General features: G+C 33.8%; 1 protein-coding gene across 9 annotated transcripts in view; it reads right to left on the bottom strand.

The window, feature by feature from the left end:
• ATRNL1 (attractin like 1) overlaps nt 1-16,157 on the bottom strand; it is an 842,256-nt gene that overhangs the window by 765,764 nt on the left and 60,335 nt on the right. For all 9 annotated transcript variants that reach the window (XR_004269856.1, XR_004269857.1, XM_032281122.1 and 6 more), the window contains one exon: nt 10,890-11,145. Coding sequence is in view for 7 of the 9 variants with exons in the window: in XM_032281122.1 (XP_032137013.1) it covers nt 10,890-11,145 (256 nt within the window). In the remaining 2 variants the exon portion in view is untranslated. The remainder of the gene's footprint in view (nt 1-10,889; nt 11,146-16,157) is intronic.

Below are 16,157 nucleotides of genomic sequence, written 5' to 3'. Positions count from 1 at the left end.
TCCAGCCTGGGTAACATGAGTGAAACTCCGTCTCAAAAAAAAAAAAATAAAGAAAAAAAAAATAAATAAATAAAATAATAGTCTTCACATATAGTTAGGCCTGCTCAGAAAACAAACTAAAAACTAAAATTGGGTCCAACAGACCTTGATGGCATATCAAGCGTTAAATGGATGGCATCTTTTAATTTCCATTACATATGCCGCTGTCTATGTTCTTTTCTCGGATTTCCCCTTTCTTCTCCCTTCTCCCATTTTTAACTGCATTACTTCTACTTGGACAGAACATGCAACATTGCACACTTAGTTGTTTACCTATAGTCCCACCCTTATTTTAGTCTTAGCTCTAAAATTAAGTATGTGAAAGGTTTTCCATCAGTCTTTTACCTGAAGTGTTCCCATTTATCTATTCACTAGATGAAGCTCATTCTCCAGGACAGGCACTGGCAAATTACAGCCCATTAACTCCACCAGTTGTTTCTATAAATCAACTTTTACTGGACATAGCCACATTAACCCTTTTATGCAATTTATACTGTTTGTATACAGTTTCAGTGGAAGAACTGTGTAGCGACACCAGACTCAACAGAATTGAGTAGGGTACAATGCCTAAATTATTTACCATCTGAACCCTTATCAAAAAAACATCTGCACACCTCTACCCTAGTATATTAATTTCTCAGGTCAGGGCACATATATACAGTATTAACTGAGTTCTTCTATGGGGAAAATTATTTTTGATAGCCTTGACACTCTGAGGTACAATTTGGCAAGACAAAAAACCCCTAAATTCTAAAGTCTTGAAAAATTTGTTCCATGGTTGCCTTGATTTGTATTTGCTTTTGAAAAATCTGATACTTGTCTAATCTCTTGCCCTTGTAAGATATTTCATCCTTCTACTGGAAAATCCTAAGGATATTTTTCTTTATCTCTCAAAATGCAGTAGTTTATCAGGATATGTCCCAAAATTGCTATTGTGGAGAAATTTTAGCAGGTACTAAACCCAAAAGCTCAGAAACAGGAAAATGAGTACATAAATTGTGGTAGAGTTACACAATGAATGAAATACAGAAATACAATGAGGTTAACTGCAGCAATATATAATGACATGGATGAATCTTGGTAATAATAGTGGTAAATGAAATCAAAGAAAGCCTGAGAAAATGGCATAAATATGACCTTTTTATAAAGGCCAAAAACAAGCAAACCAGATGATATGTATATGTGATAAAGCAATTTTTAAAAACAAATATACAATAAGAATTTCTGGATTTCAGATAATGGAGAAGTTGAAAACAAGAATTCAACAATTTTTTTTAAATGAACATGATTTTAAAGAGAAAACTTAAAGGAATACAGCAAATGAGCTTTTTAAAAAATAAATATCCTCCCGTGAAATACACTTTGGGGGTATTTTGCTAGTACGACATGATTACTTCTACGATGATAGCATAATAACCAAAGAAAGTTGAGTTTGAGTCAGCATAATACAAAAAAGAAATTTAAAAGAATATGCAACAGAAAGTTTTTTTTTTTTGATAAACAGGAAGAAGTAAACAAATAAGAGTGCTACTTAAAATAAACGGGTTCTACTCTTTCAAGAGTAGAACGCTACTCTTGAAAGATGATAAATGTCAATCTTTAACATCAAGAGAAAATGCAACATTAAAGATGACCATATGCTATTAAAATTTAAAAATTCAAAAATAAGTGTAGTAGAAATGGACTGAAGGACCTAACTCCATGCTATTCTAAAAGGTTTATACTTCTGCCAACATTTTTCAGCACTAATAAAGTGTGAAATCCTCTCACAAGACACTTCTTCCTCTCAACCGCCAGAATAAGAACATATGAAAGATCATTTTGGTCAAAAGTTATATTTGACTCTCTAAAAAGCCAATAGTAGCTATTATATCAGCCAGGGTACTGAGAGGATACAAATAATATGCTCAAAATAATTAATTATAAAGTATCTAATAAAGGGCTATTTATAAAGGTATGGCCAGGGAAATATCCTGAGACCTACCACAACAGGAAGGCTTTTTCACCCATTGGCTTAAAAAAGCAAGAGGAGGGAGTGGTTTCCAGAATTCCTAGAGAATAGCTATATAAAGACACCTGACAGTTCAGCCTTCAATAGAACAACACAATTAACCCAAAGTTATCCAGCAGGGAGAAAGTTGGTAGAATAAAATAACTCTACCCCACATATCTCCCACTGTCAGATCTACCATCACTGGCTGAGCCCACCTGGAAGCCAGAAGGCATGGAAACAGAATGGAAAAAAGTAAAAGGTGCATGTGGAGAGACAAATAAAGAGCATCAAGCACAGCACATTATGAGTCACCACTAGAAGAAGAATAATTATGTATACTACACAATTTAAATAATTTGGTTAATATAATAAAAACAAAGTCAAGAAATATAGATTCACACTTTTAAGGAACATGTGCTGAAAACCCTATTTATTCATCCACAAATATTTATCAACCATTTAATATATGGCCCTTTACCGGAAAGTATACATACAGGAGATATATTGCAGAATTCCCACTCTAAAACTTCTTAGAAAAAGAAAATTTTTTTAAAAAGAGTACCTATAAAAAACAGCATATATGTAATTAATAAACAACAGAAATTTATTTCTAACAGTTCTGGAAACTAGGAATTCCAAAATCAAGGTGCTGGCAGGTTTGGTGTCTGCTGAAAGCTGCACTCTGCTTCAAGATGTTGCCTTGTTTGCTACGTCCTCCAGAGGGGAAGAATGCTGTATCCTCACATGGCGGAAGGATGAAAGGCAAAAAGGGCCTAGCTAGCTTCCTCCAGCACTTTTTGTAAGGCACCAATCCATTCATGACAGCAAAGCAGTCATGGCTTAATTGCATCCCAAAAGCCCCATCTCTTAATACTACCACATTGGAGATTAGGTTTCAACATGAATTTTGGAGGGGACATATTCAAATCATAGCATGTGTCGTATTCATTTAAAAACAAAAAGACACAGAAGCTCAGAAGAAAATAAAACCCCTTTCAGAAAATGACAAATGCAGTAAATAAAGCTGTGGATTAACAGTCTTTTCATCATTATACAACTATGAAGGCACATCTACTTTGTGACCAAAAAAAGCATGTGAAACCTTTACTGCAAGCTGATTTCTTAATTACACATTTTCCTTATTTTCCCAATAATTTTGACATAAAGCTTGTTGTCACTGTCACTCCTAAGCATTTGATAACCACACATCACTTTTAGAAGTTGTACTCTAAGATGCTCTCACAAAAAAGTTCCCTTCCTTGGCTAGGCACGGTGGTTCATGCCTATAATCCCAGCACTTTGGGAGTTTGAAGCAGGCAGATCACTTGAGCTCATGAGTTCAAAAGAGGCATGTTGAAACCCCATCTCTACTAAAAATACAAAAAATAGCTGGGTGTGGTAGTGCATGTCTGTAATTCCAGCTACTCGGGAGGCTGAGGTGGGAGGATCACTTGAACCCAAGGCAGAGGCTGCAGTGAGCATGCAGATCATCCACTGCATTCCAGCCTCTGCGACAGAGTCAGACTGTCTCAAAAAAAAAAAAAAAAGAACTCCCTTCCATATTATTTGTATGTGTTTCACACAAGCTATTTTCTTAAGTATTCTGTTGTCTTACATCTATACACATTTTCATATTAATCAAGCCACAGTGAATGACACACCTCTTCAGGTAAAGAATGGGTGGGTTTTGGAGAGACAATCCATGGGACACATCAGCTGACAGGGTTAACAATTAAAGAAGAAAATTTCAGAGATTATGTGTCAATTAAAGCCTGGACCCTTTAATGGCTGCCTTCTCATCCTTGTATTACTTCTCAACTCCCCTAACAGTGTTAGCTACACTTTCCCAAACAAATTTCTTTCACTGAAATCCTTGTCTCATTGTCTGCTTCTGTAAAAATATAAGCTGTAAAGGATCCTACATTTCTTGCCAGCTTCTGTTCACTTTGTGCTTTCTTGTTCAAATACATTTCCTTGAAAGAGCTGGCTCCACCCATCATTTCCAATTCTATTCCTCTCATTCCCTATTAAATCCAATATTGTAAGACTTTCATCCCACCATTACTCAGAAACTGTTCCTGTCAAGATCACCAATGACTGACCAGTGCTAAATTCAATGATCAATCCTTAGTAATCACTGTTCTTGATGCATCAGCAGAATGTGGCTCCATTGATTATTTTCCCACTTAGTATTCTTTCTGCACTTGGCTTAGACTTCACCATACTCTTCCTTATCTTCCCTTTCTCCTCTACCTCTTATTATTGCAGGACCCTAGAGCTCAATCCTTGTATTCTCCTTTTTATCTACACCCACTTCCTTAGGGATCTGATCTAGTCTCATGGCTTTATATGTAGCCATATATATAGCCCAAGAACTCCCAAATTTACATCTTCAGGCCAAATCTTTCTCTCTAGGACTCCAGTAAGAATACGGCATCTTACTAGAAAGCATACACACAAGGAGGTATACTGTAGAATTCCTGCTCTCAAACTTCTTAGAAAAAGAATATAATTTTTTAAGTACCTATAGCAGTATATACATCCAACTGTCTGCTTGACATTTTCTCTTTGACATCTAGTGACTATCTCACATATATTTCTCACATATAACATGTCCAAACTGAACTCTTGATCTTCAAAAACACCTCTGCCTCAAACCCACTTCACAATCTTCTACGTGTCAGTTGATGGCAATTTCATCTTTCCAGCTGCTCAGGCCCAAAATTTTGGAATCACCCTTGGTTCCTCTCTCTTCTCACACTCTACATCCCAAACCCTCAGCAAATACTATTGGCTCTACTTCTTTAAAAAATCAAACAAACTGACTAATTCTCACTGTCATTTTTGGCCCAGATTACCGTTAACAGCTTCCTAACTATCCTCTTTCTGTTCTTTCTTCCATAAAGTTTATTTATAACATGCAGCCAAAGCAATTCATATAAAAATTATCTCATTTGCCCTGTTCAAAATCTTGCAACGTTTCCCCATTTCACTCAGAAGAAAGACAAAGGACATAAAAAAAACCCTGTGACCTAGCTCCTTATTACTTCTCTAATCTCGTCTCTTAAGTTTTATTCTCCTGTTCTCTCTCTTCTCTAGACTCCATAGCACCCCTTAAACATGCCATACATGTTCTTACCTTAGTTTTTGTACTAGCTATTCCCACTTCCAAAGAATACCATTTTCCCAGATATCCACACAACAAACTCCTTCATTCCTTCAAGTCTTTGCTCAAAATTCACTTTCTCACTGAGGCCTATCTTGGCCTTCCTATTTTAAAATGCAGCTACCTCCCAACCCCAGTAGTTTCAATTGCCTTAACTTGGTCTATTTCTAAAAAATTTATTATCTACCAACAAATCATATACCTGAGTATTATGTTTATTATCTGTATCCCTGTGCTACAAGTAAGTACTGCAAAGATAAGGCTAAATGCCTGATGCACCACTTGCTGATATCCATTACTGCATGTTCCTAGAATCAAATAGAACCAGAAATGTACTCCTATAAGACACAAATTCAATTCAATGTTTGGAAGTACTCCTTAGCTCAATAGATTCCCTAAAAACCATGAAACAGTGATGTCAATGCCATAAACAGCTGTTGATAATATCTACAGTCTCAACAGTTACAAAATATTCTAAAGTATCTTAGATTATTTTAATGTTATTGTGTAATGCTCAAACTAAGATAATTAAAGATAAACAAATCAGATGGTTTCTTTGTTGTAGATCAGATTATGACAAAATCTCTTTCGTAATGCTGGCATAGAACCAGCAATATCTCACAATTATTTGCAATGTTATTAAAAGTTGAATAAGTGATCATTTTGAGGTATGTTAAGTGAAAGTTTATCTGTTTTTAAAATGTCTACATAATGGTGAGATCAATATCCTTTATCAGAATATATTTCATAATAAATTTTTATCTAGTAAACTACGGTGTTTTCATGAATTGCCCTGCTATATTTTCAGCTTTCTTTTCAGTTACCTTCCCCACAATACCAGTTAAAAAGATAATCTTTTTTAACAAAAAAAAATTCATGTTCCTAATTTTCTGGAAACTTTAAACATGTAAAGATATTCAAAGTAAATCCAACCTACCTTTGGGTAGCTGATACCATTAAAATCAGTCAAGAAGAGGCTAAAACTAGCATCAAAGGATAGAAGTTCTCACAAAAAGAACAAAAGGGAAAAACACACACACAAAAAAACTACTCTCTGTGGAGACAACAAGCATTTACCTTATAACTAAGATGATAACTTACCCCATTACTTATATTCAAAGCAGCCCTACTTAACAGAGTATCATTCCCTAAAGTAGCACTTTTCTGTAGTGAACTTAATTATTCTGACAGCATGTTTAAACTGTATTTACCCATCCTTTTGTACTCTTTTCTTTGAAAGTACTATAGATTATTTTATGACACCACATACTTTCAACGTGGAAGTAGCAAATTCAAAACGAATTAGGAATAAGTAAAATAAGAAATTAATTTTCTATTAAGACATAATCTTACAAAAAATTTTGTTGGGTTTTACTTTGTGCTTTAATAATTCACAGAATGTTAAGCTGCTCATAGTTTATCTATTGTTCTTATAAAACTCATCAATCATGTATGCTTCCCATTTTCAACTTACACTACATTCTTAAGTATGCCTGACAAGTAATGCAGTTAGTAAGACAAAAATCAAGCCAAAAATATCCTGCTTTTGATAAATTTATTTAGACATAGTATTTTGGTTGTAGAATAAGCCAAAAGAAACTCAATATAAAAAAATGTTTCAACTATCTAAAACAGAATTGGCATTCTGTAATCAGATTATCCCAAACCAAACAAAAACCTACCAGCAGATTAATATATCAGCTAACAACCTATTATCAATATTTACCACTAATAGTTGATTAGAATAAACCCATCATGTTTTCCTGGCCATCCTCGGAAAGCATAATCACCATTATGTCTCATGGCTGAATGGGATGAACATTCAATAAATAAAAATACAAAACACATGAAATATATTTGGCAAACTGTGAATTATAAACTATATTCAGTAAGGATGACATATACTAATCAGGTGGCCAAGAGATTCCATTTTAATGGCCAGCATTGAAGGTGGGTCCGTGTAGGTATAAGATTAGAGTACAGTGTCTATAAAAAGTCAAGATCCCTGAAGATGTACATCCTCAATGAAAAAGTGAGTTTTTAAAAATATGCACCGTGGAGGCAAATAGATAGCATCTATTTCAGCCTTGGTTTCACATAGAGGAAACAATCGTTCCCCCTGGGAACTTTGGGCCATTTAGTAGATATCATGCTACTCTCGGGAATGAATTTTCCCTGTATACAATGTCCAAAAAAACTATATGCCAAATTTTAATTTAAGTTGGATCAGGGTTACGAGGGCCCCAGAAACATACTCTCTCCCTCAAAGAGCAGGGGTAAGCAAAGGAAGGCCCAAAGGCTAAATCTAGCCCACCACCTGTTTTTGTAAATAAATTTTTACTGGAACACAACCATGCCCATTTGTTTATGTATTGTCTATGGCAACTTTCATGCTACAAGGCAGAATTAATTAGTTGTGACAGAGCCTGTAGGACCAACAAAGCTTAATATATTTACTAACTGGCCCTTTAGAGATACCTTTTGCAGACCCCTATAAATGAATGATATACTTAGTGTTTACTTTTAATTTATTTATATTATAAAACGATAATTATGTCATTTGTGTTTGAAACAAAACAAAATTAATTAAAACAGTGGAAAACAGTATCCTATAAATTGGAGGTTGATCCAAGAATAAGAGTACTGCTGAACTTTAGATTAAGTTAAGTGCTCATTTTAAAATTTCAAAAGTCAAAACCTGTGGTTTCAAGGATAAACATGGTGATAGTTTAGTTCTGAATCTCCCCCATTCTCCCTGGAAAAGAAATGTAAAACAAAAGGAAAGCATGGGGAAACAGGATTAAGTGAAAGGAAAAGAAAATTACATTTCCAGAGAAATTAGGAGGGTAAAACAAAAATTCCTCACAAACTCCAGATTAGGTATTAATGTACAAAAATCAAGTGAACCCAAGACAGCTAAGCAGAAGCAGCCACAAAAATGCAGACATGACAATGAGAAAAAAGTAGCATAGAGGAAACCAGTGGTAGCAGATCTCCTCAAAACTTACTACACCCATCCTCACAAAAAATAAAACAAAGTAAGGGGAAGGAGTGCCCTAAACGTGAGAAGAGCTATAATTAAAACAAACCAACAAAAAAGGCAAGAGTGACTTTAAGACATGTAAAGAAAATTTACAAAAAAACCAGGAATCACAAAGCAAAATCGAACTCTCTCCTGTATGCAAAAAATACATTTTTAAATAAGTGATTCTGAAACACTAAACAAGAATAATAATAATAATAAAGGGATGGGTGAAGGTATACTAGGAAAACACTGACCAAAAACAACAAAACAAGGGCCATAATATTAGTAACAGATGACGTAGAATTCAGGTCAAGAAAATATTAAACAAATCACTTTATAATATTAATACAATTTATAATAAACACATAACAGTTATTAATATCTATAATAGCAATGTCTATAGAACATAAATTCCAGAATATATAAGGAGAAATAGGGAAAACAGACTAACACTTTAAAATTTTACTTCAACTTTCACAGCAAGATAGATCAAGAACAAAAAATACTAAGTCAGTAATAGAAGGCCTAAACAATATAATCAAAAAGTCAATTTTATAAATTATATATTGTCAAACTCCATACTCTGATATTATTGAAACTTATCTTCTTGTCAAGTACTATCATATATTTATGAAAACTGAGTCACAAAGAAAGTTTCAATAAATTTAAAAAGTAGGAATAATACCAACATTTCCTGAGCACTAAAATAAAACCAAAACTTAATAACAAAATCAGAAAACAAAACTGCCTTTCTACATAGAAAATCTTTAACTTTTGCTTAAAAACTCCTGGGCCCATCTCAAAAGTTGGAATAACTCAGCCACACATGTACCTCAACATTATCATGAGTCTGTTATGACAGTAACATATGTAAGCAAGTTTATTCAACGCAGCATTGCTTATTAACCATCACCCTCCAATATGTTCCCATCGATAGCCATTCTCTTCTTTTTACTTCTATTTTCTCAGTAATATAAGAACTAAGGTCATCAATTGAGCGTGATGATAGAGAAGGAAGTGTTGGAAACTTGAGGAGAAAGGAAAAGGTATGAAATAGTCATCCAGGATTGCTGGGAGAAAGACCAAGCTAGGCTAGCAGAAGATCCAGACATCATTAAGGGCCAACATGACATGAGTAATTATAAACTTATGGCTGGATAAGTACCAGACATCATTACGGAACAACTTGAGAATGGTAATTATGAAATTTAAAGCTGGGTAGAGTTAGAAGTATGGACAAAAAAGAGTGAAAGATCATGGAAAAACTGATAGGCTCCACAGACTAAAGGCTCTGGTAAGGTCAAAGAATTGTCACAGTGTGGGTACTAGAAACAGTAAGCTGGAGGGATCAGTGGAACTTGAAAAGATATTTCAAATGGAAATTATGGAACTCATTGTACTGGAATAACAAGGTCTAGAACGTAACAATGGAGAGGGTGGCTTAAGGAGGATGGAAAACAAAATCTTTGGTAGATGAAGGCATTGACAGGCCAGGTAGGAGAAGTATTTAAATGCATATCTCCATCATAAATATTTGTTTTATATATTTGCTTTATATATTCTGGACACAGTGACAGTAAGCCAGAAGCTAAATTCCTCAAGAAATAACAGTCGTCTGAGAGCAAAAGATGAGTGTAGAAAGGTGAAATAATAGGTGATATATTCTGATGATGTAAGAATCAAAGCCAGGCAATTTAAAGGAGAAGGGACTGAGAATAGAGTGGAAATGGCAATAAGAAGTAAAGGGGATATGTAACCCACTTTCAACCCAGCTGTACTGAGGATATGTAAACAAAAACAGCCATCACTTGAAAGGACTGCCAAGGGAAATAGTGGAGTACTTCCTCTGAGTACACAAGTACTCTCTTGCTAATGGTGGTCTGCAAATGAGTTTTCTCATTAAGACTGCACAAGGACTCTAAATAGTTGTATATATAGTTGTCTGTACACAAAAGAGCCAATAATTTGAGTTCACAATACTGGCCAGAGCCAGAAAAGAGTTATGTTCTTGAATCTGAGTAACCACCATAGGGTATATATTTGTAAACAAACCAAAAACAATAAAAAGGTTATCACTGTTTTGAAATGTTATAAACAATTCAAAAAAAAATTAAGTACCAAAAAAAAAAGGAGTAAACACATAGTACAGAAAATCACATGTAGATTACCCTAGTGACCTTCATCTTCACGTAACAGATAACAATCTCTTATAGAAGCCAACAGACTATCCTTGAGAAGTTTTCTTTCAAGAAGTAATACACTCATAATGATATAGCAATAAGATTAGAAATACAAAGCTAAAAAATGAAAAACCCTGAAATCATGCAATGCATAGTAAAGAGACTGGGTTAGTTTCAGTCCTTGGTTTGTAAGTAAAATCCAAAGAAACAGCACCACCTACTGGAATTTCACATTTTTTTAAAAATTTCACAAATCTTGGAAAATGAAGCTAATATGTAATATTTCCCCTCATTTGGTTTAAAAGCTTAAAAAGTAAATGATAAAATCTAACATAATCAAAAAAGCTTATATTAAAAATTATTAATTCTCAGCTCATAATTTCAATCTCAAATAACTCACCATTTTGACTAAATTCATATGAAGATTTTATTAAAGATAAAAACATTCCCAATCAATAAAGAAATTACAATTTTTAAGTAACTCACAGATATGGTATTCCTGTATGCTGCTTGTATAACCATATATTGCAGAATATCCAAATATTATGATCATGACAACATCTCTACTATCCAACTCCATAATATGTGCTGAATGTCCCTCCACAGCATACTGCTGACCATGTCCAAGAACAGTAGGAGTTTTTGTACTCCATGACTGACTATGTATGTTAAAAACCCATAATTCATCTGTGACATTGCCATCATTTGTTTCAATTCTGCCTCCATACATAAAGATGTTTTCCTGTAAATTAAAATACATATATTAATAGAAAAAATAATGTTATATTTTAACAACACATATTAATTTAAAATAAAGGCTAAACTTAAACATAAAACTTCAGTAATTGCTCACAACATGCATAAGGCATTGTTTGTATTTGTAAAAAGTAATGAGAACATATGAATAATGACAACTAATGCTTTTATATACAAAAAGGGGGAAACAGTAAAGCTTTCAAAAATCTACTCTAAAATATTTTATTTAAAACTATTATATTATGTAGTCAATTAAGTATACTTTTAATTATGATACAGGAAGAGAACACTAAACTACTGCTTTAAGAATGGAGAATGCAATAAGGTAATCAAGAACTTAAAATTTAAGGGTAAGGTAATCCTGTAATAAAGAATAATGTACTCCTCCCATATAACTGAAGAGTAACAAACTAAGTAGCTCATTAATATTACTCACAGTCTTTTCAATATTTGAATCATCTTAGTCCCTAGTAGTTACATTTGAATTTTACCATATATTTGTACTGCTTTGTGCAATTCTCAGTTGTTCACTGTTTTCATCAAGTGCTCTTCACCAAAAAGGCATATCACATTTGTGCATCACATAGAGTACACCTCTGTTACCATTTCTAATGGCTATGAACAGACACCACATGCCTTCAGTTCAACTGGTAAATCCTTGCAGAACTTATAAATTATGCAAATAATTTCAAATGCATATGATGGAAATAAATGGTACTTGATGTAAATTATCATTATTTCTAGAAATGGAAGAAAAGCTGATAAAAGGCATTTAAGGAAACTGACAGCTAACATTATACTTAACAGTGAAAGACTAGATATATTTCCCTAAGGTCACGAGCAAGGTAAGCATGCCTGCTTTTACCACTTCTATTCAACATTGTACTGGATGTTTTAGCTAAAGCAAAAACTAAATAAAGCCATCAAGATTCGAAAGGAGAAAGGCTGGGCGCCGGGGCTCACGCCTGTAATCCCAGCACTTTGGGAGGCCGAGGCGGGTGGATCATGAGGTCAATTGATCGAGACTATCCTGGTCAACAAGGAGAAACCCCGTCTCAACTAAAAATACAAAAATTAGCTGGGCATGGTGGCGCCCGCCTGTAGTCCCAGCTACTCGGGAGGCTGAGGGAGGAGAATTGCTTGAACCACGGAGGCGGAGGTTGCAGTGAGCCGAGATCGCACCATTGCACTCCAGCCTGGGTAACAACAGCAAAACTCCGTCTCAAAAAAAAAAAAAAAGAAAGAAAGGAGAAGTAAAATATTTCTATTTGCAGATGACATATCCTGTATATATAAAGTCCTAAAAATTTTTTTAAAAAACCACTTAGAGCTAATAAATAAATCAGCAATATTACAGAATATAAGATCAATGTACAAAAGTCGATTGCGTTTCCATACACTTGCAATGAACAATCCAAAAATGAAACTGGAAAAATAATCACATTGACAAAAGCATCCAAAAGAATAAAATACTTATGCATAAATTTAATATAGGAAGTCCAAAACTTATACTCTGAAAATTACAAAACATTGTTTAAATAAATGTTTAAAAGATATAAACAAATGAAAAGACATCCCATATTATGGGTCTGAAGACTTAACGTTGTTAAGATGATAATACTCTCCAAATTGATTGTTAAAAGGATAATACTCTCCAAGTTCATCTACAGATTCAACACAATATCTATCAAAATCTCAGCTGGCTTCTTTGTAAACATTGACAAATGGATTCCAAAATTCATGTGAAATTGCAAGGGATGCAAAACATCAAAACAATCTTGTAAAAGAACAAAACTGGAGTACACACACTTCTCGAAAACTTACTGCAAAGCAAAAGTAATCAAGACAGGCTGGGTATGGTGGCTCATAACTAATCTCAGCACTTTGAAAGGTCAAGGCGAGTAGATCACTTGAGGTCAGGAGTTCGAGACCAACCTGGCCAACGTGGTGAGTTGTTTCCACCTTTTGGCTATTATGAGTAATGCTACTAAAATTATTCATAACAATCTCTACTAAAAATACACACACACACACACACACACACAAAATAGCTGGTGTGGTGGCAGGAGCCTATAATCCCAGCTACTCAGGAGGCTGAGACAGAAGAATTGCTTGGACCCAGGAGGCGGAGGTTGCAGTGAGCCAAGATCACACCACCACACTCCAGCCTGCGTGACAGAGCAAGACTCTGTCTCAAAAAAAAGAAAAAAAAAAAAAAAACTAATCAAGACAGAGTGATACTGAGATAAATCAATGGAATAAAACTGAGAGTCCAGAAATAAACCCATACATCTATGGCCAGTTGATTTTCAACAAGAGTACCAAGACCATTCAAAGAGAAAAGAACAGATCTTGTCATTAAATGGTGCTAGGAGAACTGGTTAGTGACATGCAAAAAAAATAAACTTGCAACCTTACTGAATATTATATACAAACATTAAGTCAAAACAGGTCAAAGAACTAAATGCAAGAATCAAAACTATAAAACTCTTAGAAGAAAAAAAAAATGGGTTAAGTCTTTATGACCTGAGATTTGGCAATGAATTCTTAAATATGATACCAAATCACAAGCAATACAAGGAAAAAAGTTAAATTGGACTTTATCAAAATAAAGCCCAATTTTTTTGCACTTAAAAAGATACCATCAAGAAACTGAAAACAGCACACAAAATGGGTGCAAATATTTGCAAGTTATATCCCTGATAAGGGCTTGTATCTAGAACATATAAAGAATTCTTACAACTCAAAAATAAAAAAGACAACTTAATTTTAAAATGAGCAAAGGACTTTGATAGACATTGCTCCAAAGGCAATATACAAATGACCAATAAGCACACAAAAAATGCTCATCATTAGTTAATAGGGAAATACAAATCAAAACTGCTGTGAGATAACACCTTACCCCACTAGGATGGCAATAATCAAAAAGGCAGATACTAATAAGTGTTGGCATGGATGTGTAGAAATAGAAACCTTCATACATGGCTGGTGGGAATGTAAAATGGTACAGCAACTTTGGAAAACATTCTGGCAGTTCTTCAGAAAGTTAATTTGACCCAGTAAGTCCACCCCTACATATATACCCAGAAGAAATGAAAACATATGTCCAGACAAAATCTTACACAGGAATGTTGTTAGTAGCATTATTCATAATAGCCAAAAGGTGGAAACAACTCAAATGTCCCCAACTGATGAACAAACAGGTTATATATCCATACAATGTAAGGTTATTTAGCCACAAAAAAGGAATGAAGTACTGATACATTCTACAACATAGATAAACCTTGAAAGTATTATGCTAAGTGAAATACGGTAGCCATAAAATACATAGTATATGATTTCATTTGTATGAAATGTCCAGCATCAACCAATATATAGATACAGAAAGTAGCTTTGTGATTGCTTAAGTCTGGAGAAAATAAGTAAGTCTGGGGTGATACCTAAAGAGTACAAAGTTTCTTTGTGAAATGAGGAAAATATTCTGAAAGTGATTACACTACTTTGTAATCTTACATAAATCTGCAACAGATGGTCGCACAAATCTGAATATACTAAAAAGCACTGAAGTGTACACATTAAATGAGTGAATTGTATGGTATATCAATTACATCTCAGTAAAGCCATTACAAAGGGAAATAAAAATAAAACAAGACAAGAAAATGTATGTATATGTTTTCATACATAGACTTTTATTTTACTTTTAAAACATACAAATGCATGGATAAAAGGGTGACAGTTTGTTCTTTATACTACTCCCATGCTTTCCAATTTTTTAAACAACAGCACAGAAAATATATAAATTCATATTTAGAAGACTTAGCCAAAGGCCACAAAATATATGAATTTTTGTTGATTCAAAATGAAAACCAGGTAGGTGTCCTGTCATTTTAATCATGCTAAATTTATGAATCCCACAAATATATAAAAATAACTAATGCCAATACAATTCCTGTCAAAACCCAACATTTTTTGTAGAAATAGAAAACTCAACCCTAAAATTCATATAAACTTTCAATGGGCTCTGAATAGCAAAAACAATCTTGAGAAACAAACACAAAGTAGAAAGTCTCCCACTACTTTGTAATAAAAACAGTACGGTATTAGCATAAAGACAGACATATAGATCAATAGAATAAAATACAGAGTCCAGGAAAAAAAAACCCTGATATATATGGTCAAATAACTTTCAGCTAGGGTATCAAGACCATTTAATGAGAAAAAGACAGATTTTTTAACAAATGATGTTGGGGAAACTGGCTATCCACATGCAAAGGAATGAAAATGGACCCTTATATCAGACACAACTAATCAAAATGCAATAAAGACCTAAACCTAAGAACTAAAACTTTAAAACTGTTAAGAGAAATATAGAAGAAAAGCTTCATGACATTGAATCGAGCAAAGATTTCTCGTATATGACACAAAAGGATGGGTAACAAAAGGAAAAACAGATAAACTACAACAAAATTAAAAATTCTGTGCATCAAAGGACACTTTCAACAAAGTGAAAAGACAGCCCATAAAGGGGGAAAATATCCACAAATCATATTCTGATAAGGCATTAATACCATAATATATAAAGAGCTCCTACAACTCAACAACAAAACAACCCAATTCAAAACTGGCAAAAAACTTGAATAGGCATTTCTCCAAAGAAGATACACAAATAAACAATAAGCACTTCAAAAGATATTTAACATCATTATTCATTAGAAAAATGCAAATCAAAATCACAGGTCAATTACCAAAAAACGAAAACAGAAAATAAGTGTTGATGAGGGTATGGACAAATTGGAACTCTTGTGCACTGCTGGTGTAAATATAAAATGCTGTAGCCATAGTGGAAAACACTATGGCAATGCTAAAAAAAAAAAAAATTAAACATAGAATTACCATATGATTTAGCAATTCCACTTCTGGTTATACACCAAAAAAAAAAAAAAATGAAAACAGAGACTCAGATAGCTGTAGACACATATTCGTAGAAATATTATTCAC

Source organism: Sapajus apella, unplaced genomic scaffold (genome assembly GCF_009761245.1).
Source record: "Sapajus apella isolate SASKATOON/1434 unplaced genomic scaffold, GSC_monkey_1.0 scaffold13, whole genome shotgun sequence".
Lineage (NCBI taxonomy): Eukaryota > Metazoa > Chordata > Mammalia > Primates > Cebidae > Sapajus > Sapajus apella.
This window is presented reverse-complemented; position numbering and strand designations above follow the sequence as displayed.